This window comes from Peromyscus californicus, unplaced genomic scaffold (assembly GCF_007827085.1).
Source record: "Peromyscus californicus insignis strain IS unplaced genomic scaffold, ASM782708v3 Scaffold_5__1_contigs__length_169319896, whole genome shotgun sequence".
NCBI lineage: Eukaryota > Metazoa > Chordata > Mammalia > Rodentia > Cricetidae > Peromyscus > Peromyscus californicus.
In genome coordinates this window covers 35,598,508-35,620,785 of record NW_026294573.1, presented here as the reverse complement: position 1 = coordinate 35,620,785, position 22,278 = coordinate 35,598,508, and the positions used below count along the sequence as shown (strand labels likewise).

At 51.6% G+C, this 22,278-nt stretch overlaps 1 protein-coding gene across 5 annotated transcripts in view; it reads right to left on the bottom strand.

Annotated features, from left to right (window-relative positions):
* The window catches only part of St3gal3 (ST3 beta-galactoside alpha-2,3-sialyltransferase 3), a 230,597-nt gene that overhangs the window by 6,216 nt on the left and 202,103 nt on the right, over nt 1-22,278 (bottom strand). For all 5 annotated transcript variants that reach the window (XM_052718553.1, XM_052718552.1, XM_052718551.1 and 2 more), the window contains 5 exons: nt 20,360-20,423; nt 19,531-19,626; nt 19,102-19,288; nt 2,252-2,398; nt 1,920-2,066 (listed from right to left, as the gene is read on the bottom strand). In XM_052718553.1, coding sequence (XP_052574513.1) covers nt 1,920-2,066; nt 2,252-2,398; nt 19,102-19,288; nt 19,531-19,626; nt 20,360-20,423 — 641 coding nt within the window. The remainder of the gene's footprint in view (nt 1-1,919; nt 2,067-2,251; nt 2,399-19,101; nt 19,289-19,530; nt 19,627-20,359; nt 20,424-22,278) is intronic.

Here is a 22,278-nt window from a genome sequence, read left to right as displayed (position 1 = left end):
AACTGGGAGCCTCCTGTGGGCTGAGGCAGGGCATGACCAGACTTGTCCAATTCAAGGCCAGCTTGGTCTACAGAGTGAGTTCTAGGACAGCTGGGGTTACACAGAGAAAACATATAAAAAAAATTTTAAAGTGTGTGTGTGTGTGTGTGTGCGTGTGCATGTGTATGTGTTTGCACGTGTGTGCATCGGTGAGTGCGTGCATGCGTGTGTATACGCTACTTCTGTATGCATGAATATGCAATGTGTGTGCTGTCTGTACTCAACTGCTGACCTATTCATTTCTCTCTGGCCCTACAGCCGCTTCTTAGTTTCTTCTATTGAGACAGGGTCTCACTGTAGCCCTGGCTGGCCTACAACTCACTCTGTAGACCAGCTTAGCCTTAAACTCAGAGACCTGCCTGCCTGTCTCCCTCATGCAGAGATTAAAGGCATGTGTCACCTGTCACCATGCCTAGCTTAATGCTGACTATTAAGAGTTAGACCAAAATTGAAGAATGAGAAAAAAAAAAAGAGAGAGAGAGAGAGAGAGAGAGAAGGGGGCTGGAGAGATGGCTCAGAAGTTAAAAGCACTGGCTGCTCTTCCAGAGGACCTGAGTTCAATTCCCAGCACCCACATGTTGGATCACAACCATCTGTAATGAGATCTGGTGCCCTCTTCTGGTGTGTAGACATACATGCAGACAGAACACTGTGTACATAATAAGTAAGTAAATAAATAAATCTTAAAAATAAAAAGAATGAAAGAAAAGAGAGAAGGGTGGGTGAAATAAACATTAGAAGTTAGGGGACTCTAAGCAGGAAGAAGTGGTCAATATAAAAAAGCTTTCTGAGCAATCAGGAAAACTGATCCACGGATGGAGAATAAAAAAGCGCTCGTCTCATAAGCCTTGGTGGCCCGAGTTTGAGCCCCAGAACCCTCGGTGGGAGGAGAGAACTGTCCGAAAAGTCGTCCTCTGACTTGCACACATGTACCATGGTACAATGTACCCCCCCACCCAATAATAAATAAAAGAAAAGACGTGGCATTTGTCCATTCGATTCAGCTTTCTGAGATAGGGCACTGGTAACTTTGAGGGACGTGAAGTCAGGTGTCATGCAGTGAAGGGCTGAGTGGGACTTGAGTCCTTCAAGTCCCCTGTGTGCCTTCAGTTTTCTCACTGGAGGAGGGAGGGTGGCTGGGAGCTTTCACTGTGTAAGGCTCAGCAGCAGTGTGCTGAGGGCTGGGGAGGTGCAGGTAAAAAGGCCGCTGAGCAGCAATGGGGGCTGGTGGCCACCAGAGCCCCTGGATTCCTACCCTCCTGCTCGTCAGGCATGGCTCAGCGAGAGGCTGTAGCAGAAACTGATGCATGGGAAGGGTTCAGTCGCCCCCCCCATCCTTGTTGTGGGGTGCAGAGGCCTGGAGAGCTAGAAGCTACCTGTACAGATAGATGGGTTGCCTGGGAGCATGCTGGGTGAGGTCTGTGGTTGGTGGAGAAAAGAGTGGAGGGGATATGAGAGTCTTTCTGGGAGCACTGTTCACTTGTGGGTTGTGTGAAGGGCAGGGGATCTTCCCAGGGAAAGCAGGGTCTGTGGAAGAGGCTGATCGGAGCTGTGGACATGAAGAGAGTGTGAGGCCAGGTGTGTCAAGGGCCAGGGCCAGGGCAGGAGGGCCATGGAGGGAGTGTTCAGGAAGAAAGCGGAAGAAAGGGACTCTGGGCTCAGGGGAAGGCTAGGGAAGAGGACGCACAGATGGCCAGTGGCCTGCATGCAAGCTAGACCACAGTGGCTGCTTAACCCAGGGTGGTCCTTTGGGGGAATTCTGGGTAACAGCAGCTGCTGGTTCCCCCTTCCTATTTGTACAGATGCTGGAGTCCATCCCTCCTGCCGGAAGCCCCGCTCCCCGGCTCCACCCAAAGACTGCCCCCTTGCCCAGTTCTCACCTCTTGGATGGCTGCCATGCGCACAGTTTCGTAGTAGTGCAGGGGCGCGTTGGGTGTGTTCATGTCGTAGCCAAAGCCTGCGACTGCCACTTCATCACAGCCATGGAGAGCCATGGTCACTGCCACACTGCCAAGGGTTGGGATGTTCTGGAAGAGAAGAGCAGAGGGAGGCATGTAGAGTTCTGGGGGTGGGTGGGTGTGGCTGAGACCCTCTGAGCTAATTGGCCCATTTCCAAGGATGGGCCTTCCTCCCCACGGAGCCTCCTTCCCCACCCATTTCCCTTCCAAGGCTCCCCTGCCAAATTCCTCTCCTCCCTGCCCTGGAGTCTCACCCCCCTGCCCATGAGGCCGTTGTTGAAGGGCAGTCCAATGAGGGTGAAGGCAGCCTCCTGGATGAAGTATGGATTGAGGATGCGGATCTCAGGGGGCTCCTTGGGCACTCGAGTGGCCACAGACTTCCAGAAGCCATCGGATGCACTCTGTAGACGCAGCATAAGAAGACATGAGCTGGGCACCTGGTCATGTGTCCAGAAAGGACCCACACTGTACACAGAGAAATGAGCAATGAGGAGAGGGGACACGTGTGGAAAGGCAACTTGAGGTCCGCGGCATAAACCAGCTAACGCTGGAAGGCTTTGGCATGTGAGGGCTGGTGGGATGTGTGCCAGACACAGGTATGTGTTCGGGAAGGGTGACCGTGTGGTGGGACCAAGGCGAGAAATGGGGGCCACAAAGTGAGCTCTGAGGCAGGGGACAGAGTGTGGGACACTGTTAGGAGTGCTGCTCTGTCCTGAGTGCAGGGGCGGGGTGTCCTTGGGACACGAGGAAAAACCCCAGGCCCAGCTGTCCCACCTCCCCGCTAGAGGCGGGGGCCCACCAGCGGCTTGCCCTCATTCGCCTATCTGCTCTGCTGAGCTGGCCTCCTTTCCCTTCTGTCTGTCTGTCCTGGCTCTCAGTCAACTGTCCTAAAGTAGACCTGGAAAATAAAGACATTTCGTGAGCCGTCACAGAGCAGCAGAATGACACTCAGATCTCAGTCCTGCCCCTGACCAGAACTGGGTGGCTTCGGGCCTGTTGTGCGTAGAATAGTTCATTTTCTCTCATGGAGCTTGGTTCCAAATGTGGAAGCATTGCTTCTGAAACATATCCCAGCGTCCGACTCTGGGCCAAGGGGCCTCTCCTCTTCGGCCCTTCCCCTTCTTCCTGTCCAACCTCACAGAGCCTTTCCTGGTCTAGACCCCCAAGTCAGTCACTTGAACTGCTCTTTCATGGACTCCCCTTTCTGTACCCTACAGCAAGGGCTCTTCAGAACGCCAGAGGAAGCTGTGAGACAAGCAGCATTGGAACCATTACCACGGCCTCCAAAGTAGCAAATTTGTTACTTGTCTAGGAGACACCAAAAAAATCAACTAAACTTAGAGTGGAAAAGTACTGAGCATGCCAAGAGGAAATGATCACTGGGTATAAGAAGAAAAAAGAGGCCTGGGGGCCAGTGAGATGGCTCTGTGGATAAAGGTGCTTGCTCCCTAGTCTGATGACTTGAGTTTGATCCCAACCCACACGGAAGGAGAGAACCAAGTTGTCCTCTGACCTCCACACATGTGCCCACACATATGTACATGTGTCAAACACATAAAAAATAAATACATGTAAAAAAAAAAAACCCAAGAGATTTCCATTTGCAAGTGCCTTTACCTGCTGATTCATCTCATTAGCCCTAGAAAGATTTCTACTTTCCCCCCAGCCTTGGGGATGAAATCCAGAGCCTCAAGCATTCTAGTAAACGCCCTACTACATCCTCAGCCCAACCTCACAAACATTCTTATGAATGTACTTCAGAACACACACAGAGTGTACACAAACACTGAGTTTAAAATAAACGAATCTCAAAAAAAAAATTAAAACAAGACAAGCAAATTTAAGAGAAAAACAAACTGTGGAGAAAAGTTTGTCACAAAAAATAAAGACATTCTTGTTTTAAAAGCTCATGAAAAGTAGCCAGGCACGGTGATAATACTCTTGTAATCCCAGTACCTGTGAGGCTGAGCAGAAGGATGGCCTAGGCTTCAAGGGAAGCTAGACTACAGCAAGACCCTGTCTCAACAGCACCCTAGCTCCAACAGACAAACAAAACCCCAAAATTATGAAAAAAAAAATCAATGAGATCTCATAGAAATGGGCAAAGGATGTAAGAGAAAGTTAAGTGGCAACCTGGGGCCATCCTCATGCTAGTCAAGCATGCGACCAATTACTCACACCCCCAGGCTGCAAGCCTGCTTATTACAGTGCTACTTAGGAATGTGAAATGCCAGGAAAATCCCAAAAGTTTACAAAAGCACTTCAGCTAAGGGATACCGGATACAGGTCCAGAAAAGAAATGCCAGGCATCAGAATTATGTATTCTGAGAATTTTGTCACATAGATATCATTTATTTAACACCTATGTTGTCCACATCTTTTCCTCCTCCTTATCCCTTTCCTCTACTGTCCATCCATCTTTCACAAACAAGAAACCTGGGAGTACACATCAGATTCTCCTCCATCCCTCACCCATTCTGGCCCCCTACTTCTTACATCTTATCCCATAGATCCACGCCTCTCTCCCAAAGCCACTGCTACCACCTCAGGTCCCTGTCTTATTACTGTCCATCAGGACTATCATAACAACTGGCCCATTCTACACCAGTTCAACACTCCAGAGCCCTGTAGAGTGAATGGAAAATATGAGCCACATGAAAATGATTGTTGAGTTCCAGTTGCTTATTTAACACACATGGAACTGAGTATCCAGAAGGGCTGCCTCTGCTTCCCAAGCCATATCGCCCTGCCAGAATGATCTTTCCAAATACACACCAGCTTATATCACATCTGGCTGCCTCCGTTCATACCACAAGCCCTCTGAACCGCTTCTAGCCAACTCCTCCATGTTCCTGGCCACTGCTTATCTCTAATACCCCTATCCCCCCACCCATACAATGCATCTTGCTCATCTTTCCTGATCTCCTGCACCCCAAGGAAGAAGTGCCTACTAGCCTTTGAGAAGTGATAAAACAGAGCTAAGAGCCTTGGTCCTGGGATTCAGTTTCAGCTCTGTTCAATGGGGACTCTGAGCAAGGAAGATTCCTTATGGACAAATCGGGGACACTCAATACTTACAATGTGGGCCACTGTGAGACTTATACAGGGCTGGGCTCCTTTTTGATTCATTTCTGTAGCCCGGGACCCAGCCCAGCTGGGGCAGGGCATAGTTACTGAAGGAGCTACGACATTCTTCCAAAGCTCCTCCATTGGCCAGTACCTCCTCAGCCCTGTCTCTGCTCCAACCACATTCTCCTGTCTTCCTCCGAAGGCGACCTCTCCTTCTCTGGCAGCTGTTTTCTGTCCTTTCATGGGTCAGATCAACTTCGGGGTCTCAACCTATTAGATTAATCAAGTAGGCACCAGTTCTGTGGCTTCTGCACCCCTCCCCAAGTCTGTGGCTGTGTATGTAAAGGAGATAAAGGTGGGGATCGGAGGATGACATAGGACCAGCATGGAGGAGAACAGGCTGAGCCATTGGACAGTTATGGAGAAGCCCCTCCTGGATGGGCCTGGCTGTGACAGATGTCCAAGAGTGGGAGATGTCCTGGTCACATGCCTCAAACCTGTCTCTTTTCCAGAGCCCAGTAGGCCCTAACAACCTACCCCCAGGCTTCTGCCTGTGCCTGTTCTCATACACCTCAAGAGGAGAATGAAAACACAGGTCCCCCCCGCCCCAGAGCTGCAAGGGTGTGGGGAATGGGCACAGTAGGGCGAGGGGAGGTCACAACCCTTGAGGCCGTGCTTAGACTGAAACCTAGTGTCTTGGTCCCAAGACAGGTCTTTCCAGGGTATCCTAGCTTCCCACTGCTGTTCGCATCTGGAGTCTGAAGCACAGGGGAAAGACGCCTCCCTTGCCTTGCAAGAGCTCCGAGGTGAGTCAGGGGTCACTCAGTGCCCCATGACCTACACATAATTCTACACAGGGAACATGCCAGGGCATACACATGGCTGGCACAGTGGAACACATCTAAGCTGGATTCCACTCCAGAATCCAGAATCTACCCATGAGCTGAGGCACTGTCATCGAAACCATCATTCACAGCCTTCCCGTGTTGTAAAGGTCCAGGATCTAACCACTATGTGAAACTACAGGGAATTAGCTTATTGCAAATCCCTGTAAGAATCAGCAAAAAGGCGCCAGGGGGAAGGGCGGGCCAGCCTTGCTTCCCCCGGCTAATCTTCTGAAAGGAGGAACGAGTGCCCCATTTCCAGTAAGAAGTGAGTAGTCTCTTACACATTAATACACACATGCATATGTGCATATGTGCACACATACGTGCACAGCTCCTCCTGACTCCTGCTTCTGTGCAGCAGAGGGTAAGCTGAGGCAGGGCCTGTGTCCTGGGAGCAGGTGAGCACTTTCTGCCCCAGCCCCAAATGCATGCAAGCTCTGATGTTTGTTCCACCTTGGGGCAGCCAGAAGTGGCTAAAGGTAGTGCTGGGACCCTGGGGAAGTGTCCCATGCTTAGGTCCCAAGTCCCAGGGAGCCCCACATTAGAGGAGTGGCATAGTCAATATTTCAGCGTTTCTTCTGTTTCTTGTCCTGTTGTAGAGCTTCCTTGAGAATTCAGGGAAAAGCAGAATATCAAGAACAAGGTGTGAGGCCGGGCAATGGTGGCGTATGCCTTTGATCCCAGCACTCAGAAGCAGAGGCAGGTGGATCTCTGTGAGTTCAAGACCAGCCTGGTCTATAGATCAAGTTCCAGAACAACCAGAGCTACACAGAGAAACCTTGTTTTGAAAAACAAAAACAGGGGGCTGGAGAGATGGCTCAGTGGTTAAGAGCGTGACTGTTCTTCCAGAGGTCCTGAGTTCAACTCCCAGCAACCATATGGTGGCTCTCAACCATCTCTGGTGCTTATAATAAATAGCTAAATCTTTAAAAAAAAAAAGAAAAGAAAAGAAAAACAAACAAACAAAACAAACAAACAAAAGAACAAGTGTGATGTAAGCTTTTGTTTCCCAGCTATAATATACATATTGGGGCTGGAGAGGTAGCTCAGTGGTTAAGAAGGGCAGCTGCTCTTCCAGAGGACCTAGGTTCAGTTCTCATGGCTGCTCACAACTGTCTGTAACTCCAGTCTCAGGGATCCAACATCCTCTTCTGGCCTTTTTGGGTACCAGGCATAAATGTGGTACCCAGATATACATACAGGCAAAATGCCCATACACATATACATAAATAAGTTAAATAAAAAAATAAATCAGGTACCAACCAAATCTCAGCCTGTCTCCTAGCATCAAGCAGGCAAACAAACACCCCACGGCTCCTCTTCTCAGATGTGTACACGGGACAGATCTTTCCAGGGCAGAAAACTGAGGCTCATATCCCAATTCCTCATCTCTGTGACCTGGGGGCACATCACGTCATCTGTCTAAGCCTCAGGTTCCTCTTGCATAAAACAGAGATGACAAGACCGACTTCCCAGAAAGCTGAAGGGATTAAAGGAGATGCTGGGTTTGATAGCATCTGGCCGTGTCTGGTATACAGAAAGAACTCAATAAATCTTTCCTATTATGATTGAGTGTTGCAGAAGCCAAGAGATTGAAACAGAGGGTGTGGCTGGAGGTGTCAGCCACCACAGAGAGGCCAGCACGCATGCACACCTGCACAGGTCCACACCTGCACCCGTTCAGACACGGGAGTGTGGAGCTAGCTTTTCCCGCTGGTTCCTGCAGGCAGGCAGCGGGTGCCGGAGGCCTGCCGGATGCTGGGTGCACTGTCCAGCCCACCGCGGGCAGGCAGGCTGCTTCCATCTCACTTCTCCCACCCACAGGACCCAGAGGCCAGTCAGTGCCACCACACCTCTCCTGGAGGACAGCTGTGGGCTGCATTTCTCGTCACTCCCTCCTCCAGGAATGTCCCTGCCTCAGTCAAGTCTGGGCTGGCTCCCGTGTGGGGAGCTGCCAGGCTCCTGTTAACACAACCCGCTCTGCTCTTCTCGGCATAGCCAGAACCAAGTGGAAGAAGATCTGGGAAGAAAAGAAGGCAGTGCCCCCTCCCCCTCAGGGTCCTGCTACTGAGGTATTTCTCAGTCCCTGTGGTCTTCAGTGCCCCACGACCTACACATAATTCTACACAGGGCACATGCCAGGGCATACATACGGCCTCTTGGGAGGCGTCTGAGGGCAGTGATGACGGTCTGACTTTCGGCAGCCACTGATAGGGCAGATGTGCCCACGGCTACTGCCCCGGGTTTGGTCACCAGTTCTCCCGGGATCTTTGCTTTGGCCACCATCTTGCCGTGCTTCAGTTCCCTGCATGAGTCTGGTCTTGACCTTCTCAGGTTTAACATCCTCAGTGGCTCCCACTGCCCTGTGGGATGGCTGGTGTCTACAGCTAAGACTTGTGGGTCTAAGATTCAACCCAAACTCGCAGCGGCTCACTCTATGCCCTGAGGCAGCTCACTACCCTTCCGAGGTCTCCTGTCTTCAACTACAGTAATACCAGTTTCAGCCTTAGAGTGGTTGGTTGTTTTGACAGTTAGAAGCCACACGTCCAAAATGTTTGGCTCAAAGCCAGCTCCTGCTAGCTTCTGTTGTTAAGTCTTTAAGATCCTAAGTGCAGAGACTGGAGAGATGGCCTGTGGGTAAGAACATTTCCTACTTTGCCACAGGGGGACAGCTCAGAGGTAACGCACTTGCCTAGTATGACCAAGGCCCCGGGCTTGATCTTCAGCACTCCAACAGTAAGTAAGAAAATAAGATACAAATCAGTCTATCAAGTTGTTAAATAAAACACAGTCTACCTTTCCTTTAAAAAGTGCCATGGAGCCAGGCGGTGGTGGCGCATGCCTTTGATCCCAGCACCCGGGAGGCAGAGGCAGGTGGATGGATCTCTGTGAGTTTGAGGCCAGTCTGGTTTACAAATCGAGTTTCAGGACTGCCAGAGTTGTTACACAGAGAAACCCTGTCTTGAAAAACAAAAACAAATGAAAGAAGAAAGTACCATGGAGGGCAGAGTTGGAATCCGGAATTCAGACCTGAGACCTATCCTGACCATGACGCTGCCGGAAAAGCTGGCCAAAGCCCTCCTCCTGCCCAGGCCCCTGGTAAGGCCTGCTCCTGTTCATGGTCTCCTCACTCTGTATATCCAAACTCTGCTTGTAGCCCCTGCAAACAGCCTTCTCGGGGTTCAAGAGTAGGCTCAGAGCAACACTCTACCCTCAAGGATGGAAGTGGCCTTGGCCCTGTTAGGGCAGAAGATATGGAGGTCTCCAGAACATGAAAACGGACTCAAAAGGGTTGGATCTTCCATAGTTTTCTTCACTCCATCTCATTGGATGTGGCCAGAATATGGTGAAGACATACACTTCTTTACTCACTCTGAGGGCAGCAATTTCCTGACATCATTACCAGTTGAATGGAATTGGTTTTTTGACATAGGATTTCTCTGTGTAGCCCTGGTTGTCCTGGAACTCACTCTGTAGACCAGCTGGCCTCGACTCACAGAGATCCACCTACCTCTATCGCCCAAGTGCTGGGACTAAAGGTGCATGCCACCACTACCTGGCTGAATGGAATGTTTTTTAATTCGCTAAGTAGCACATACCTTGCCAATGTTATTCTCTGTGCCCAAAACTTCGCTCATCTGGCCTGCCTCTACATGAGGCTAGAGACTAAAAAGCAGCCAGTTAGGACCCCTCTGACCAGGGTAGCATCTGTTGCCAGACCTGGTTGCTTGCCCTGACTCAGCTACTCTTGGCCCTGAGGCTGGGCATTCTCTCCAGTGGGCTCAGTCTCACTTCTCAAGAGGTAACTGGTCCTGCAGATGAGTACGGAATGTCAAGGGTTGCCATGCTCAAGATCCCACTGAGTCTCTACAGCTGGGTGACAGGTGACTGTGGCGGAGGAAAGGACAGCTTTGTTCCTAACACTGAATCTAGCTCTATGTCCACCAGCCTTCCTCACGTGCAAAGGACAGGAGGACGACCATGATGGCGGGTCCAGATGTCCATTCCACCGTAGGCTGGCTATGTTGCTGCTCAGTGCTCCATTCAGCAGTGACAATCCCTTGGGTCATATTTGGGTGTGGCTACTATAAAGACCACCGTGATAAAAATCTTGTACGCAGGTTTTCCATTCCTCTTGGCACTAAGTACTACTTCCTTTCCCAAACCCACGTCCTCACTGGTACAACCTGAGGGCCCCTGTCCCCCACCCTTGCCAGTGTTCTGTGTTATAATTTCATATCTCCTTTGAAAATGTGACGGGTGACACATGGCACCCTGCTGCCCGCACGTGCACGTCTCCAACTGCTAGGGAGGCTGCACGCATCTCTGTGGTAATCTCTTCCTCATTCTCCTCTGCAATCCATGTACCCCTCCCTCTCTCGGCTGCTGGGCTCTGAGGGCGTCCCCGACAGCCCTCAGAATAATAAACCTCTGTCTATCATATTTCCAGACATACTTTCAAAATGTTTGATAGAATATTTTTGTTTGGTTTGAGTTGGTATCACCAAGTTTCTTCTGGCACCTCTGTGCATTAAAAGTTTGTCCCTTCTTGCCAAGCATGGTGCCTCAAACTTGTAATCTAAGCACTTGGGAGGGAGATGCAGGGAGACTGTCCCCTAATAGCTCCAGTTAGGGAATTTAATTCCGTTTCAAAACGTAAAAAAAAAAAAAAAAAAGAGGAAGGAGGAGGAGGAGGTGGTGTGGGAGGGCTGGGGGTGGTGGCACATACCCTTAATCCCAGCACCAGGGCGGCAGAGGCAGGTGAATGTTGCTGAGTCAGGACAACATAATCAGAACCTGTCTCCAGAAAAAGGATGTGGTTGTGGGGTGGGGCGGAAAGATGCTCGGCAGGTAAAAATGCTCGCTGCCAAGTCTGACTTGAGAGTGATCTCTAGAACCCACACAACGCAAAGAGAGAACTCATACTTGGAAGTTGTCTTCTGACGGTTACGTGAGAGCTGTGGGGCTGCATAGCCCCACCCCCCCAATAAATAAATAAAAATAATTTTTAAAGTCTTTTTTTTTTTTAAGTTTGGTATCCTATTTTCTTTAAGATTTCCAGCTAGATGTGGTGTTTCATGCAATCTCAGGATCTGGGAGGCTGATCTGGGCAGATTGCTGCAAGTTCAAGCCCAGCCTGGGCTACATAGTTCCAGGACAGCCTGGGCAGCAGTGAGACCTGGTGTGTGTGTGTGTGTGTGTGTGTGTGTGTGTTGTGTGTGTATATATATACATACATATATGTGTGTGTATCTATCTATCTATCTATCTATCTATCTATCTATCTATCTATCTATCTATCTATCCTCTAGTCTGCTTGGGGTTTATTTTGATGTGAAGAGAGGGTCAAAAAACCTATCTGAAAGCTATATTTGGGAAAAGCCAAGAACAGAAAGAAGAGCCAGTGTGAGGCGGCCAGGGGACACCAACACTCAGGCAGGGAGCCAGGGCAGTTTAGTTTTCATATCCTTTATCAAGGAATCTTCTTGGAACCAGGAAAGAAAATCAAACACAGTAAAGAGGATCCCCAGGAGAAGCAAGAGATCAGGAGGATACAAGGGTCCAGAGCCCAGAACAATCATCTCCTGGGGCAGTGATAGCAAGAGGAGCAATCCAGACGGAGAGCCCCACGTCCTGGTTAAAATCCTGACTCCTCGGAAGTCACCAGCCTCAGTTTCCATGTTTATTCCTTTAAGTATGTCAGCTGTGATCCAACATTGCTCAAGGGCCTGGGCTTGCAATGGACAAGACAGTTCCTACCTGCAGGGGCTGGAGAGAGGACTTCTAACAGCCCTGGATGGTGCAGGCTGAACGCAGGGGTGGGAAACAGGGTGCACATGTTGGTTGCTGCCAGGATGGAGTGCACGTGTTGGGGACAAGAAAGTGGCAGAGACAAGGGAGGTTCTGAAGATGTCAGGGTTTAGATTTGATCCTGTAGGCCAGTGGTTCTTCCGCTTACATCTGGGGGACTCGTTCTAACAGACACTGCCCAACCCCCGAGCTTCGCATTCAGAAGTTCTAAAGTGGACTTCCCCCCAAACGGCGAGATTCCAGGTGATATTGATGATGTCCGTCTGAGACCTAAAAACTTACACGTTGGTAGCCATTAAGCAAGAGAAGAAGCTAGCCATAGGGATGCTTCAGCATGGTCCTGAAGGCACACGTGGTGAGCAGACTGGAGGAAACTTAGCCGGAGCAAGCCATTTGCAGAAGGGCTGCTTGTGGATCTGGGTGATGAGTGACTGAATACACAGGGCAAAGAGAGAGTGGAAAGAATCGAGGCTTCCAGGGTTTTGGTCACTGGCTTGTGAAAACCAGAGACTGCCCTTAGATTCTCGCACTGCCTGGTCACAATACGTGCCCTGAGGATACCAGCCGGTGGGTGAGTTGTCCCTTTAAAGTGAGGGCAGAGGTGGAGCCTCTGCATTTACAATCAGAAAGTCAGTCCAACAGAGGGGTGGGTGCTGGATGCCAGGCTGGAGGGGCTGAGAAGTCAAAGGGGTCGTCTCTTCCAGCGGCCTGAGACCGAAAGTGAGAGGGTGGGTGAGACAATGGAAGAGCTTAAATTGTTTTATTGTTTGTTTATATATTCATGTAGTGTGTGTGTGTGTGTGTGTGTGTGTGTGTGTGTGAGACTCAGAAATGGAACCCAGCCATGAGGTACTAATACAGGAACATCACGGGCTACCTCACCACAGCTTGTATCGGGGGATCAGAGGACACCTTGTGGGAAGCGGTTTTCTCTCCTCACACCACGTGGTTTCTGGGAGCAGTCTCAGGTTGGCAGGCTTGATGGCAGTCGCCCTTACTCACTGAGCCACACTGCCAGCTCACAGGCTTATTTTTAAGGAGAGAAAGACCTGGACAGATAGACAGATGTGAGAAGAGGCTCGGCAACAGAGGTGAGGAGGAGGGGGTGGGGGAAGGCCACCTCAGGAGATCCAGGCAGAGGGCCTCTTGGTTCAGGAGAAAACGGCTAGGGATGGAGGAAGAAGAGCAGGGGCAGATGTGGATTTTATTGGGGTAGTCTGAGTGAGAATGGTCCTCAGAGGCTCAGATGTTTGAATACCTGGTCCCCTGTGGGTGGAGCTGTTTGGGTAGGCTTAGGAGGCGTGGCCTTGCTGGAGGAGGTGTATCACTGGGGGTGGGCTTTGGGTTTTAAAAGCCTCAAAACACCGCTAGTATATTCTCTGCTTCCTGCTTGTGGTTAGGGGGATGAGCTCTCAGATGTTCCTTGGCTGCTGTCTACTGTCACGATTTCCTGCCACGATGGACTCCTAGCCCTCTGGAACCGGAAGCGCCAGTAAGCCCTTCTTTCTATAAGTTGCCACAGTCATGGTGTTTCAGCACAGCAATAGGAAAGTAACTAATACACATGTGTGGACTGGAGGCTGGGAAGTTCACTGATGGTGGCCTTTATCTGCCCTGCATGACGGATGGGAGATTTCTCCCTGCCACACACACACAGGTCCAGAAGATCTGCAGGTGGTGAGTCAGAGCATTTGATTGACAACTAGGGACAGGGTGCTGGCAAAGTGACATTGCGAGTTACAACCTTCGCCGCAGTTTCTCTCTCTACGGTGCCACTCAGTCCCTGGTACTGGGCTGACTGGATGCGGAGAAAGGGTGTGGTAGTGTTGTCAAGTAAACGGGATGACGATGGCAGCCGAGAGCTTGGCATGGCTTTGGTGACGGGTCTGATTCTGAATGAATGGACATAATGGAGTAAATAAAAAAGGCCATAGTGAACAGTCACAATGACACAGCTTTGACTCACAATACGGCGCTACCACTTACTGGCACTACCACTTAACAGCACCTGCCTCAGCCAGCCAGCCAACAGCTGTGAGGCAGGCATCCCTGGGGCCTGTTATGAGCGAGAACTCAGTAGGAAGGGGTCTCCGAGGCCATGGCAGGAAGGGGCTGAAATGGAGGATTCTAGGCAGGAAGTGGTCAGGCTCCTCACGGGGATTCCTGGGGCAGTCAGATGTGGGTTTTACACCCAATTCTAGCTACTGCTTAACTAGCAGCATTACCTCAACCAAGCACTTCATTGTCTCAGTGCCTTGGTTTGCTCGTCTCTACATCGAGGATGGTAATAGTACCCGTCTAACAGGGTTATTAGGAGAACCGAATTAAGGGGTTCAAGGAAGTTGGGAACTGAGGGCTTTGATAACGATGATGATGATGATGATGATATGATTATGGGAAAAGAAAGAGAAGGAAAAGCAGCAACAGGGCACAGAAGGGAGTAATGGTGAAAAGCAGAAGCAGCGCCGAGCAGTCTGGCGCCTGAGCATTGGAATCTGCTGCAGAGCAAGCAATGGGGAGCAGCACGGGCAGGGAGAAGGAAGGCCTTCGACTCCTGCGTGGAACAGTGCCTGGGGCAACAGTATGGCTGCTGGTGATGGCTGCAAAGAAAGCAGTGTTACCACAGGCTCATGGCAGAGGCCTGGAGAGGAGTCTGTGACCACTTGTTCTCCAGGTGGGCCATGTGGAAGCCCTGCCCTGTGTCTCCCAGAGGTAAGGTGGTACCCCATCCAGCTTCCCCTGAGCAAAGTTCTCTCAGGTCGGAACAGAGTAGAGGCTCTAATAGAGATAACATCCAACCCCCAACTTGGGCCCTGTCCAGCAAGGCCTCGTACTCGGAGACCTGATGGCCCTGCCTGCCCTGGGGAGTTTCCAGACTACTCTCTTGCTCTGATCTGCTGCTGCTCTACAGGGTTTTCCTCTCCTCTGGACCTGGCCTCTGACTCCTCTTTTTGAGTCACTGTCTAGGCCAGACCCCACAGCCTAGACAGAAAAACACTTCACCTTCTCGTGCAAGGGGGTTCTTCTAACAGCAACCACCAGTCAAAAGTAACCAGTAAGAAAGCCAGAGTGGTGGGGTCTCAGCACTCGGGAGGCTGTGGCCAGAACACCGGCAACCGTTTGAGCCAGCCAGGGCTACAGAGTGAACCTCGTCCTATGAAAACAAATACTAGGAACGGCCTGCGGCTGGGAACGTACTGCAATTTTTTGTGCTAGGTTTCATCTCTGTTTCATCTTAATTTTTAAAAACATCAGTTGAGCATGGTGACTTACATCTATAATCCCAACGCTTGGGAGAAAGAGGCAGAAGGATTGCCCTGAGCTCAAGGCAAGCCTGGGCTACAAAGTGAGCTCCAGGCCAGCCTATCTAAAACAAACAAACAAACAAACAGACAGACAGAGGTCACCTCTTGACCATGAATGTGGGACCCTGGCAGGCCTATGAAAACCTCCCCTCCCTCCTTCCCCAGGGAAAGAATGTACCGCTGTATGGTCAAGCCTGTGGTGACTGTCCAAGGGCTACCTCAAGCCTTATTCTTTCTCTTCCCTCTGCATGTTGGGCCCACAGCTTCACTGGCCCAGTCCAGACAGGGGCTTCTCAGCAGATGTCAGCTTCCCAGCGTCGGTGGGAAACTTGATGGGGAAGGAAGAAAAGGCCGCACAGGCGCTCTGTAGCCCTGGGCCACCCAGCATCCCGGGGCACAAGCTGGGAAGGCTGGCAGATGCACAAGGTGGGGGCCTGAGTGACCAGAAGAGGTGCCCTGTCCTTCACATGTCCTGTCCTCTCCAGTCTTCATCTAGGGACTGAATGACAGGTAATGGCACCTGGGACCCTGGGCCTCATGTTCTGACTTATCAATGGCTATGTGCATTTTCCATATAGTCTCAGAGTGTCCTAAATGAAGCATGGTCTCCTGGGGTCTCCACACTTATGGTTCCTTTTGTTTGGAAGGCCGGACTCGCTCCTAGCTCTTCCTTCCCATCCTGTTAGGCAGTGTTTCTCTTGGCCTTTCCTGTCCGCCCCAGCTGCTTTAGGAGGCACTTCCTGCACTGAGCCATAATTCTAGTTTGGGGACCGTGTCTCCCGTTAGACTGTGAGCGGTTTCTGCTCTACAGCAGAACTGAATTTGTCTTTGAAGTCCGAGGGGCTGGCTCAGGCCTTGTACCTCACGAATGCCTGGCCAACAGGCTAGTGCACAGGGGAGGCCGCAGTCTACCTCTGAGAAGAGCTTTACTGAGCTGCATCTCTCGTTATAGACTTGCCACTGGCTGCTTCTCCCTCTCCCAGGCTCTGCCCTCCTTCTTAGTCTTACTTCCCTCCTCAGTATCCACCAGCGCTTTGCTGGACATGCAGTCTGTTGGGAGACCCATCAGACGTCCTTGCTGACTTAATCAAGGCTCCTGGGACCAGGGAGGTACAAGGTCTTTTGGTAATCAGTTTGGAGCTATCTGGGCCACCGTCCAATGTATTAGAGAACCAAGGGATCACACACGGGGAAGGGCAGAACCACCAACCATCTTCCTTTCCCACATCTTCCCTGCTCCCAGTGTTCACCAGGACTCCTGGGTACCAGAAAGGTATGTGCCATAAGCAGCCCAGCAGCCGGCAGCAACTCTCTGAGTCTCATACCTGCTCCAGCCCTACCCAGCCAGCCCTGGCCCCGGAGCAGAGCTATTTCCAGCCAGAACTCTGCAGGTGAAACTCTAGACAGGTTTAGAGCTTGCTAGCAGCCGGAGGCTGAGCAGCTAGAGACATCACCGCAGGAGGAGGTCGAGCCCCAGAGGGAGGACTGGAAAGGGCAACTTGGTTCCCATCTACCCTCCCTGAGCCTTAGAGGCCAGGGAGGTGATGAGCAGCCTAGAGATGTCCCAGGAGGGCACCAACCTCAGGCGTGGGAAAGGGGCACTCAAGAATGGGCCTCTGGAGGTTCACCTCATGTGGTGGTTTGATAAAAATAGCCCTCATAAGTTCACAGATTTGAAAGACTGATCAGCAGGGAGTGGCACTCTTTGAAAGGATTAGGAGGTGTGGCCTTGTTGGAGGAAGTGTGTTACTAGGGGTGGGCTTTGAGGTTTCAAAAGCCCAATTCAGGCCCAGTAGCCCTCTCTCTTCCTGCTGCCTGCAGATTCGGATGTAGACCTCTCAGCTCCTTCTCCAGCACCACGTCTGCCTGCATGCTGCCATGCTTCCCATCATGATGCTAACGGACTAAACCTCTGAAACTGTGAACAAGTCCCAATTAGATGCTTTCTTTTATAAGAGTTGCCATGATCACAGTGCCCCTTCACAGCAAACACAACACTGACTAAGACACTTGGGATGCTGAGAAGGCATGGATATCACTGGTGTTACTGGGGGATTATTCAGAAGTCCAGAGCCACCCTTGACTGTGGTACCACAGAAAGCCCGCAGGACTTCAGAAGACTCCTTGCCATCCTCCCTCTCCCCATCACACTCAGAAGGTATTCTCCCTGACACAGGCTGGCCATGTGTGCTCAGGACAGGGTTGAGCGAGGCCCTGATCATACCTCATAGTGCCTCACTCACTGTGCCAGGATCTTGACCTACTGGCTGCCAAGGCCAGGCCACCAGACCAAGTGGCGAGCTCCTCAGTCTTCTTGAGAGCAGCTCCCCCCCTTCCACTGACTCTCCTGCCTGCCTTGGGGAGACAGGATGAGCTTTGACTCCACTGACCTTGGTGCTCTTGGAGGCAGAGGCGACTACACGCATCTCTGGTCTGCTGTCCCCAAGGAATCTGGAATGCCTCACTTCTCCCACACTGCCCCTCAGGAAGCAGGAATTCCAGATAGTGTGCAGTGAATGGGCACCATGGGGGGAAAACCCTATGGGGTCAGGGCCCTACCCTCTGGCTCTCCTGCCCTGAGAAAGCCATGAAGGCTTTGACAGGTGTCTACAGTAAGAGCATGTGGGCTGATAAGCAGAGGGCATATATGAGAAGAGTTCACCAAGGCAGGTCCAATTCACTCCCATGTCTCCCTCTGAAGTGCTTGCCTGTTACCTTAAGGCAAACAGAAAGGCTGTAGGGGTTCCGAAAAGAGAGGGGGCCTCCCCCAGCCCCAGTCCTCCCTCGTCTGGTAGACAAGAGGCTTGCTTGACGCCAGACCAATCACCTGCTTCTTTGTCCTTTCCTCCCCTTTGGAAACCTGGGCTGCACCCAGCACAGCCGGCTGCCTTGCTCAGCCTGGCTCTGAGTCGGGCTCCCGTCGCTGCTGCCCCACCTACCTGAGCTTCTGAACCTGACTTCTGTCTTCACTCCTGCGTGCTATCTACTTGACACTGCCTGCACTTGGCCTTGCTTGGAAGGGGCTGTGGAGTCAAACCAAATTGCTCTGAGACCCTCACAGGCAAGCGAAGCTATTCTCGCCCCCAACTTCTAAATCTAAAGGGACAGCTAGCCCCTTACTGAAGGCAGAGGGCAATCTGTCATCGGTCTCCGGGAAGAGGCTTGGGCACTGGGAGATGAATGGCCTGAGCCCTGCACACCCCTCCCCCGGGTGACGGATGACAGCTGGAGGGGAGGAGACAGCTGGAGTGGGAGACAGACTCAGACAAGTTGGCAGGTGTCCCCGCAGGCCCAGAACTGGGAAACAGGTCTCAGGAGCGGCCCCAGTCGGTGGTCTACTAATGGGCAATCTGACCCTAGGTTACCACATACACTCCCTAAACACATGGGCCTAGATCCTAGCCAGCTTAGAGCAGTCAACATGAATCTGATCACACCCAAAGAGAAGAACCAGACTTAGTGGCAGGCTGGAGACCAACCTACAGGGTAGCACTGAAAATCTGAGGTCGAAAATGGCCTGGACTCATGCGTTTGGGAGCTAGAACCCTTGCGCTGAGCTCCACTGTCCCTGCAGAATGGCCCCAGGGTCTCTAGAAGGCTTTCTTTCTCTGTTGAGAATGAGGTGAGGTCGTAAGAGCAGTCAGAACGACCTCATGGAAGGGAAGCGGGGCCAGGGAGGTAGCTACAGGCCAGGGCGTGAGCCTGTCAAAGCTGCGAGTCGCACTGGGGCTGCCCACAGGAATCAGAGCTTTGCTTCCCTGGGATCTGAGACACGAAGGCTGAAAGAGCACCAGCCCCCGGCTATCTGGAGGGAGGTAGCAGAAAGCAGGCATTTCAGCTCCAGGAGCCCGTTAGGCACCCTGCCATCATCGTTTGGCCTCTGTCCCTTGCTGGATTTGCTGCCTTTTAGCTTCGGGTCATTTTGAAGTTTCCTATTTGTTCTTTGTGGGGTCCAGTGGGAGGGACTGCCTGGGAAGCCGGGAGGCTGGAGGCAGGGGGGGGGGGAAGGGATGCTTGTAGTAGGGAGCTCACCACTCTCTCCTTGTAGACGATGTACTTGAGCCATTTGAAGTCCTGCCACTTGAAGCCAGCAAGGACAAAGAGAGAGTCTCGTTCATACTGCTCAGGCCGCTGCATGGCACCCTCGGGGTAGGTGATGCGCAGGGTGGTCTTGCTGCCCACGTCCCTCTCAAAGCCCTTCACAGGTGCTGAATTCAGTCTACAAAGAGCCAGTGGAGTCAGAGCTGGCCTTGGGCCTGTGTCTGGGGAAGTACCCTGAACCCCAAACACCCCGGGGTGCAGAGTAGGTTTTAAAACCCGCCAACCCAGCAGCATTCTTGAGGCTTCTATTAACCCTCAGGCTAGGTGACCGGACGGCGAGGCAGTTCTCAGTGCGCGCGCAGGGCTCAGGATTTGGTCCACAGCATGCATGTGCCCAAGGTGTTGTTCAGGGGAGCTCACCTGACCACGATGTCATAGTCGTCAATTCGTGACCCCAGAGACTTGTTGGCAAGGACCCCTCCATTGCCTACAATGATGCAGCGGCGGCAGTGGAGGCTGGGGAGAGAGCAGAGGTCTGTGAAGGTGGTCCCCCGCGCTGTTCCCCTTTGTCTCGCTGCCCTCGACTCTACTGTGACTTTGGTCAGGTCCACGCAGCACTTCCGGAAGAAGGCCAGTGCCACACCTCAGGAGCTGGACCCTGGGACACTCGACATGCTGGTGTCTGACACTTCTAAGGGAAACACAGGGGAGGTTTGGGGAGCGGCCCAGGAAGCAAGGAGGGGGCTCTGGTAAGACTGGGTTCTGGGCAGAGGTGAGGGAGGCTTGGTGGCCTTAGAGGACAGGGAACAGCGACGGAAGCTTGAAGATCTCTCAGAAGAGCAAGGGCAGGGAAACGAAGCTGGGCGCTTCAGGACTTAAGACTGAGCTTAATTTCAACAAGCCCCTAGGCTCCGATAGCCACTGACGGCCTTGCTCACTTGGTGTCTTGTCTCCTACCCTGACCCGAGGCGTTCCCTCCAGGGCTTCAGGCTGTCGTTACCTCCGACTCAAGCTCTGTCCCCCTTAGCTGCCTCTGTCAGCACCCCATCACCTTCAGTTCGTGTTCCCAAACCACGGATGTCTGAGGACTGAGAAGTCTTGCCAAGTGCTGTACTCGGCAGGTGCACGTCCAGAAGAGCCGTCCTGCTCACACACTCTACCCACAGCGTGTGTACTGTGTGTGCACGGGGAGGTATGGAGAGCACCTGTCCAAACCCGGCCAAGAGCCAGGGGAAGGGGGCGGGCTCACCTGTCCAAGGCAGGGGTCAGGCGGTACTCTTTGGTGACTGACAAGATGGCTTTGATCAGATTGTCTGTGGACAGAGGAGGAAGGTTACTGTTAGCGGGTCTCTTAAATTCCCAGAATACATTTGCTAGAAATCATCCTGGGAGGCCAAGGAGTGGGACAGAGCGGAAGTGGGGGTGGGTGGAGGGAGCTGCAGGCACAAGGCTGGGCTAGACCCCTGCTTTCACTTTTCACTTGAGCCAGGAAGACAGAGGTAGGGAAGGAGGCAGATCTAGCCCTGCTGGGAGCCAGGCTTTCACCCCAGCACATACCTTCTTCCCACGACCCTTCACCTTCCTTGGAGACTCACCTGTTTCCCCATAGACCCTAGGACATGTATCTGTGGGCCAGAGCCTTGTTTGGAACGGGACTCTCTAGTCACAGACAGACCATGTCTTACCATTGTGTCTCATGGAGCAGAGTCCAGGGAACAAGTGAGACAACCAATGGCTGAGAGTTCCCTCCAGTAGATCATACAGCCCGCTCACTTTACCCCACTCTGTACTGCCCATCCCGACCCTGCTCTTTGCCAGGCTGCCTCTTCTTCCTCACCCATCACACCCTGCAGCCAGGCATCTGCCCGCCAGGACTACTCTCAGCCAGGACCCTGAGACCTCTGCTCTCGGAGTCTGAACCACGACTCATCTTCTTGGCCTTTGGATGACCACCCTCCTTTAGACTCTGGCTCGGTAAGAACTTTATACTGTAATGGAGAAGAAGCTGTTGGCTCCGTCAGATCTGGTTCCGCTACTTAACACTCTGTGACCTGCCGCAAACGGCCACCTTCCTTTGAGCTCATTCCCTTGCCTCTGAAAAAAACGACAGCCAGCCCTGCTCAGATCAGTTGTTGGGTAGATGTGATATATATAAAGGTCTGTAGACAAGCAGCTTGGTACTACCACGACAGAAAGCATCTTTGTAATAAAATAAGGGTGCGGTGTACAGTCAGAACCCTGTGGCTATCCTCCAAGGGCACAGCACTGAAATGTTCACAGAACTGTTTGTAATTGCAAAATGCTAGAGGCAGCTGAAACATCCACCAAAGGAAAAGGACATGTGGAACACGAACTACTATGTGGCAAACAACAAAAACCCATCAATGACGTACAGCTATATGTACCAACACAGATAAAGCTAAAGTATATATGCAAAATATCATTTTAAAGAACATACACACATACACACATATATGATACATGAGAATTTTAAATACTTAAAAAATCAACACACAAACACACAGATACATACATTTTTTTTTTTTTTTTGAGATAAAGTCTAAAGCCCTGGCTGGCCTAAAACTCAGAGATCAGTCTGCCTCTGCTCCCCCAAACCCAGTACTGGGATTAAAGGCACTCATTACCATGCTCCATAAAGAAAAATTGGTTTATGTTTAATGGATATGTAAATATGTAACAAAAATAAAAATCAAGACAAAGAAACACTAAATGCCAACATCTGATCAAGGACAGCGGTGCTGGGGAGGGCAGTGGGCGGGGAGCAACCAGAAGCTCTCTGCAGCTCCGGCTTTATTTCTTTTCATATATAGTGTTTTGTACACCCTCTGTGTGTCTGGTGCCCATGGGGGCCAGAAAAGGGCATGGGATGCCCTAGGACTGGGGTTACAGATAGTTGTGAGCTGCCATGTGGGTGCTGGGAATTGAACCCGGGTCCTCTGGAAGAGCAGTCAGTGCTCTTAACCACTGAGCCATTCTCTAGCCCCACCATGCTTTATTTTATACATTAGGAAGACAGTGCATGGTGCCCATTACATTATTTTATTAATTTTGAGACATGGTCTTAAGAATCAGCCTCAACCTTCATTTGTGGCTGAAAGTGACCTTGAACTTGTGACTCTTCTGCTTTCACCTCCCGAGTGCTAGGAT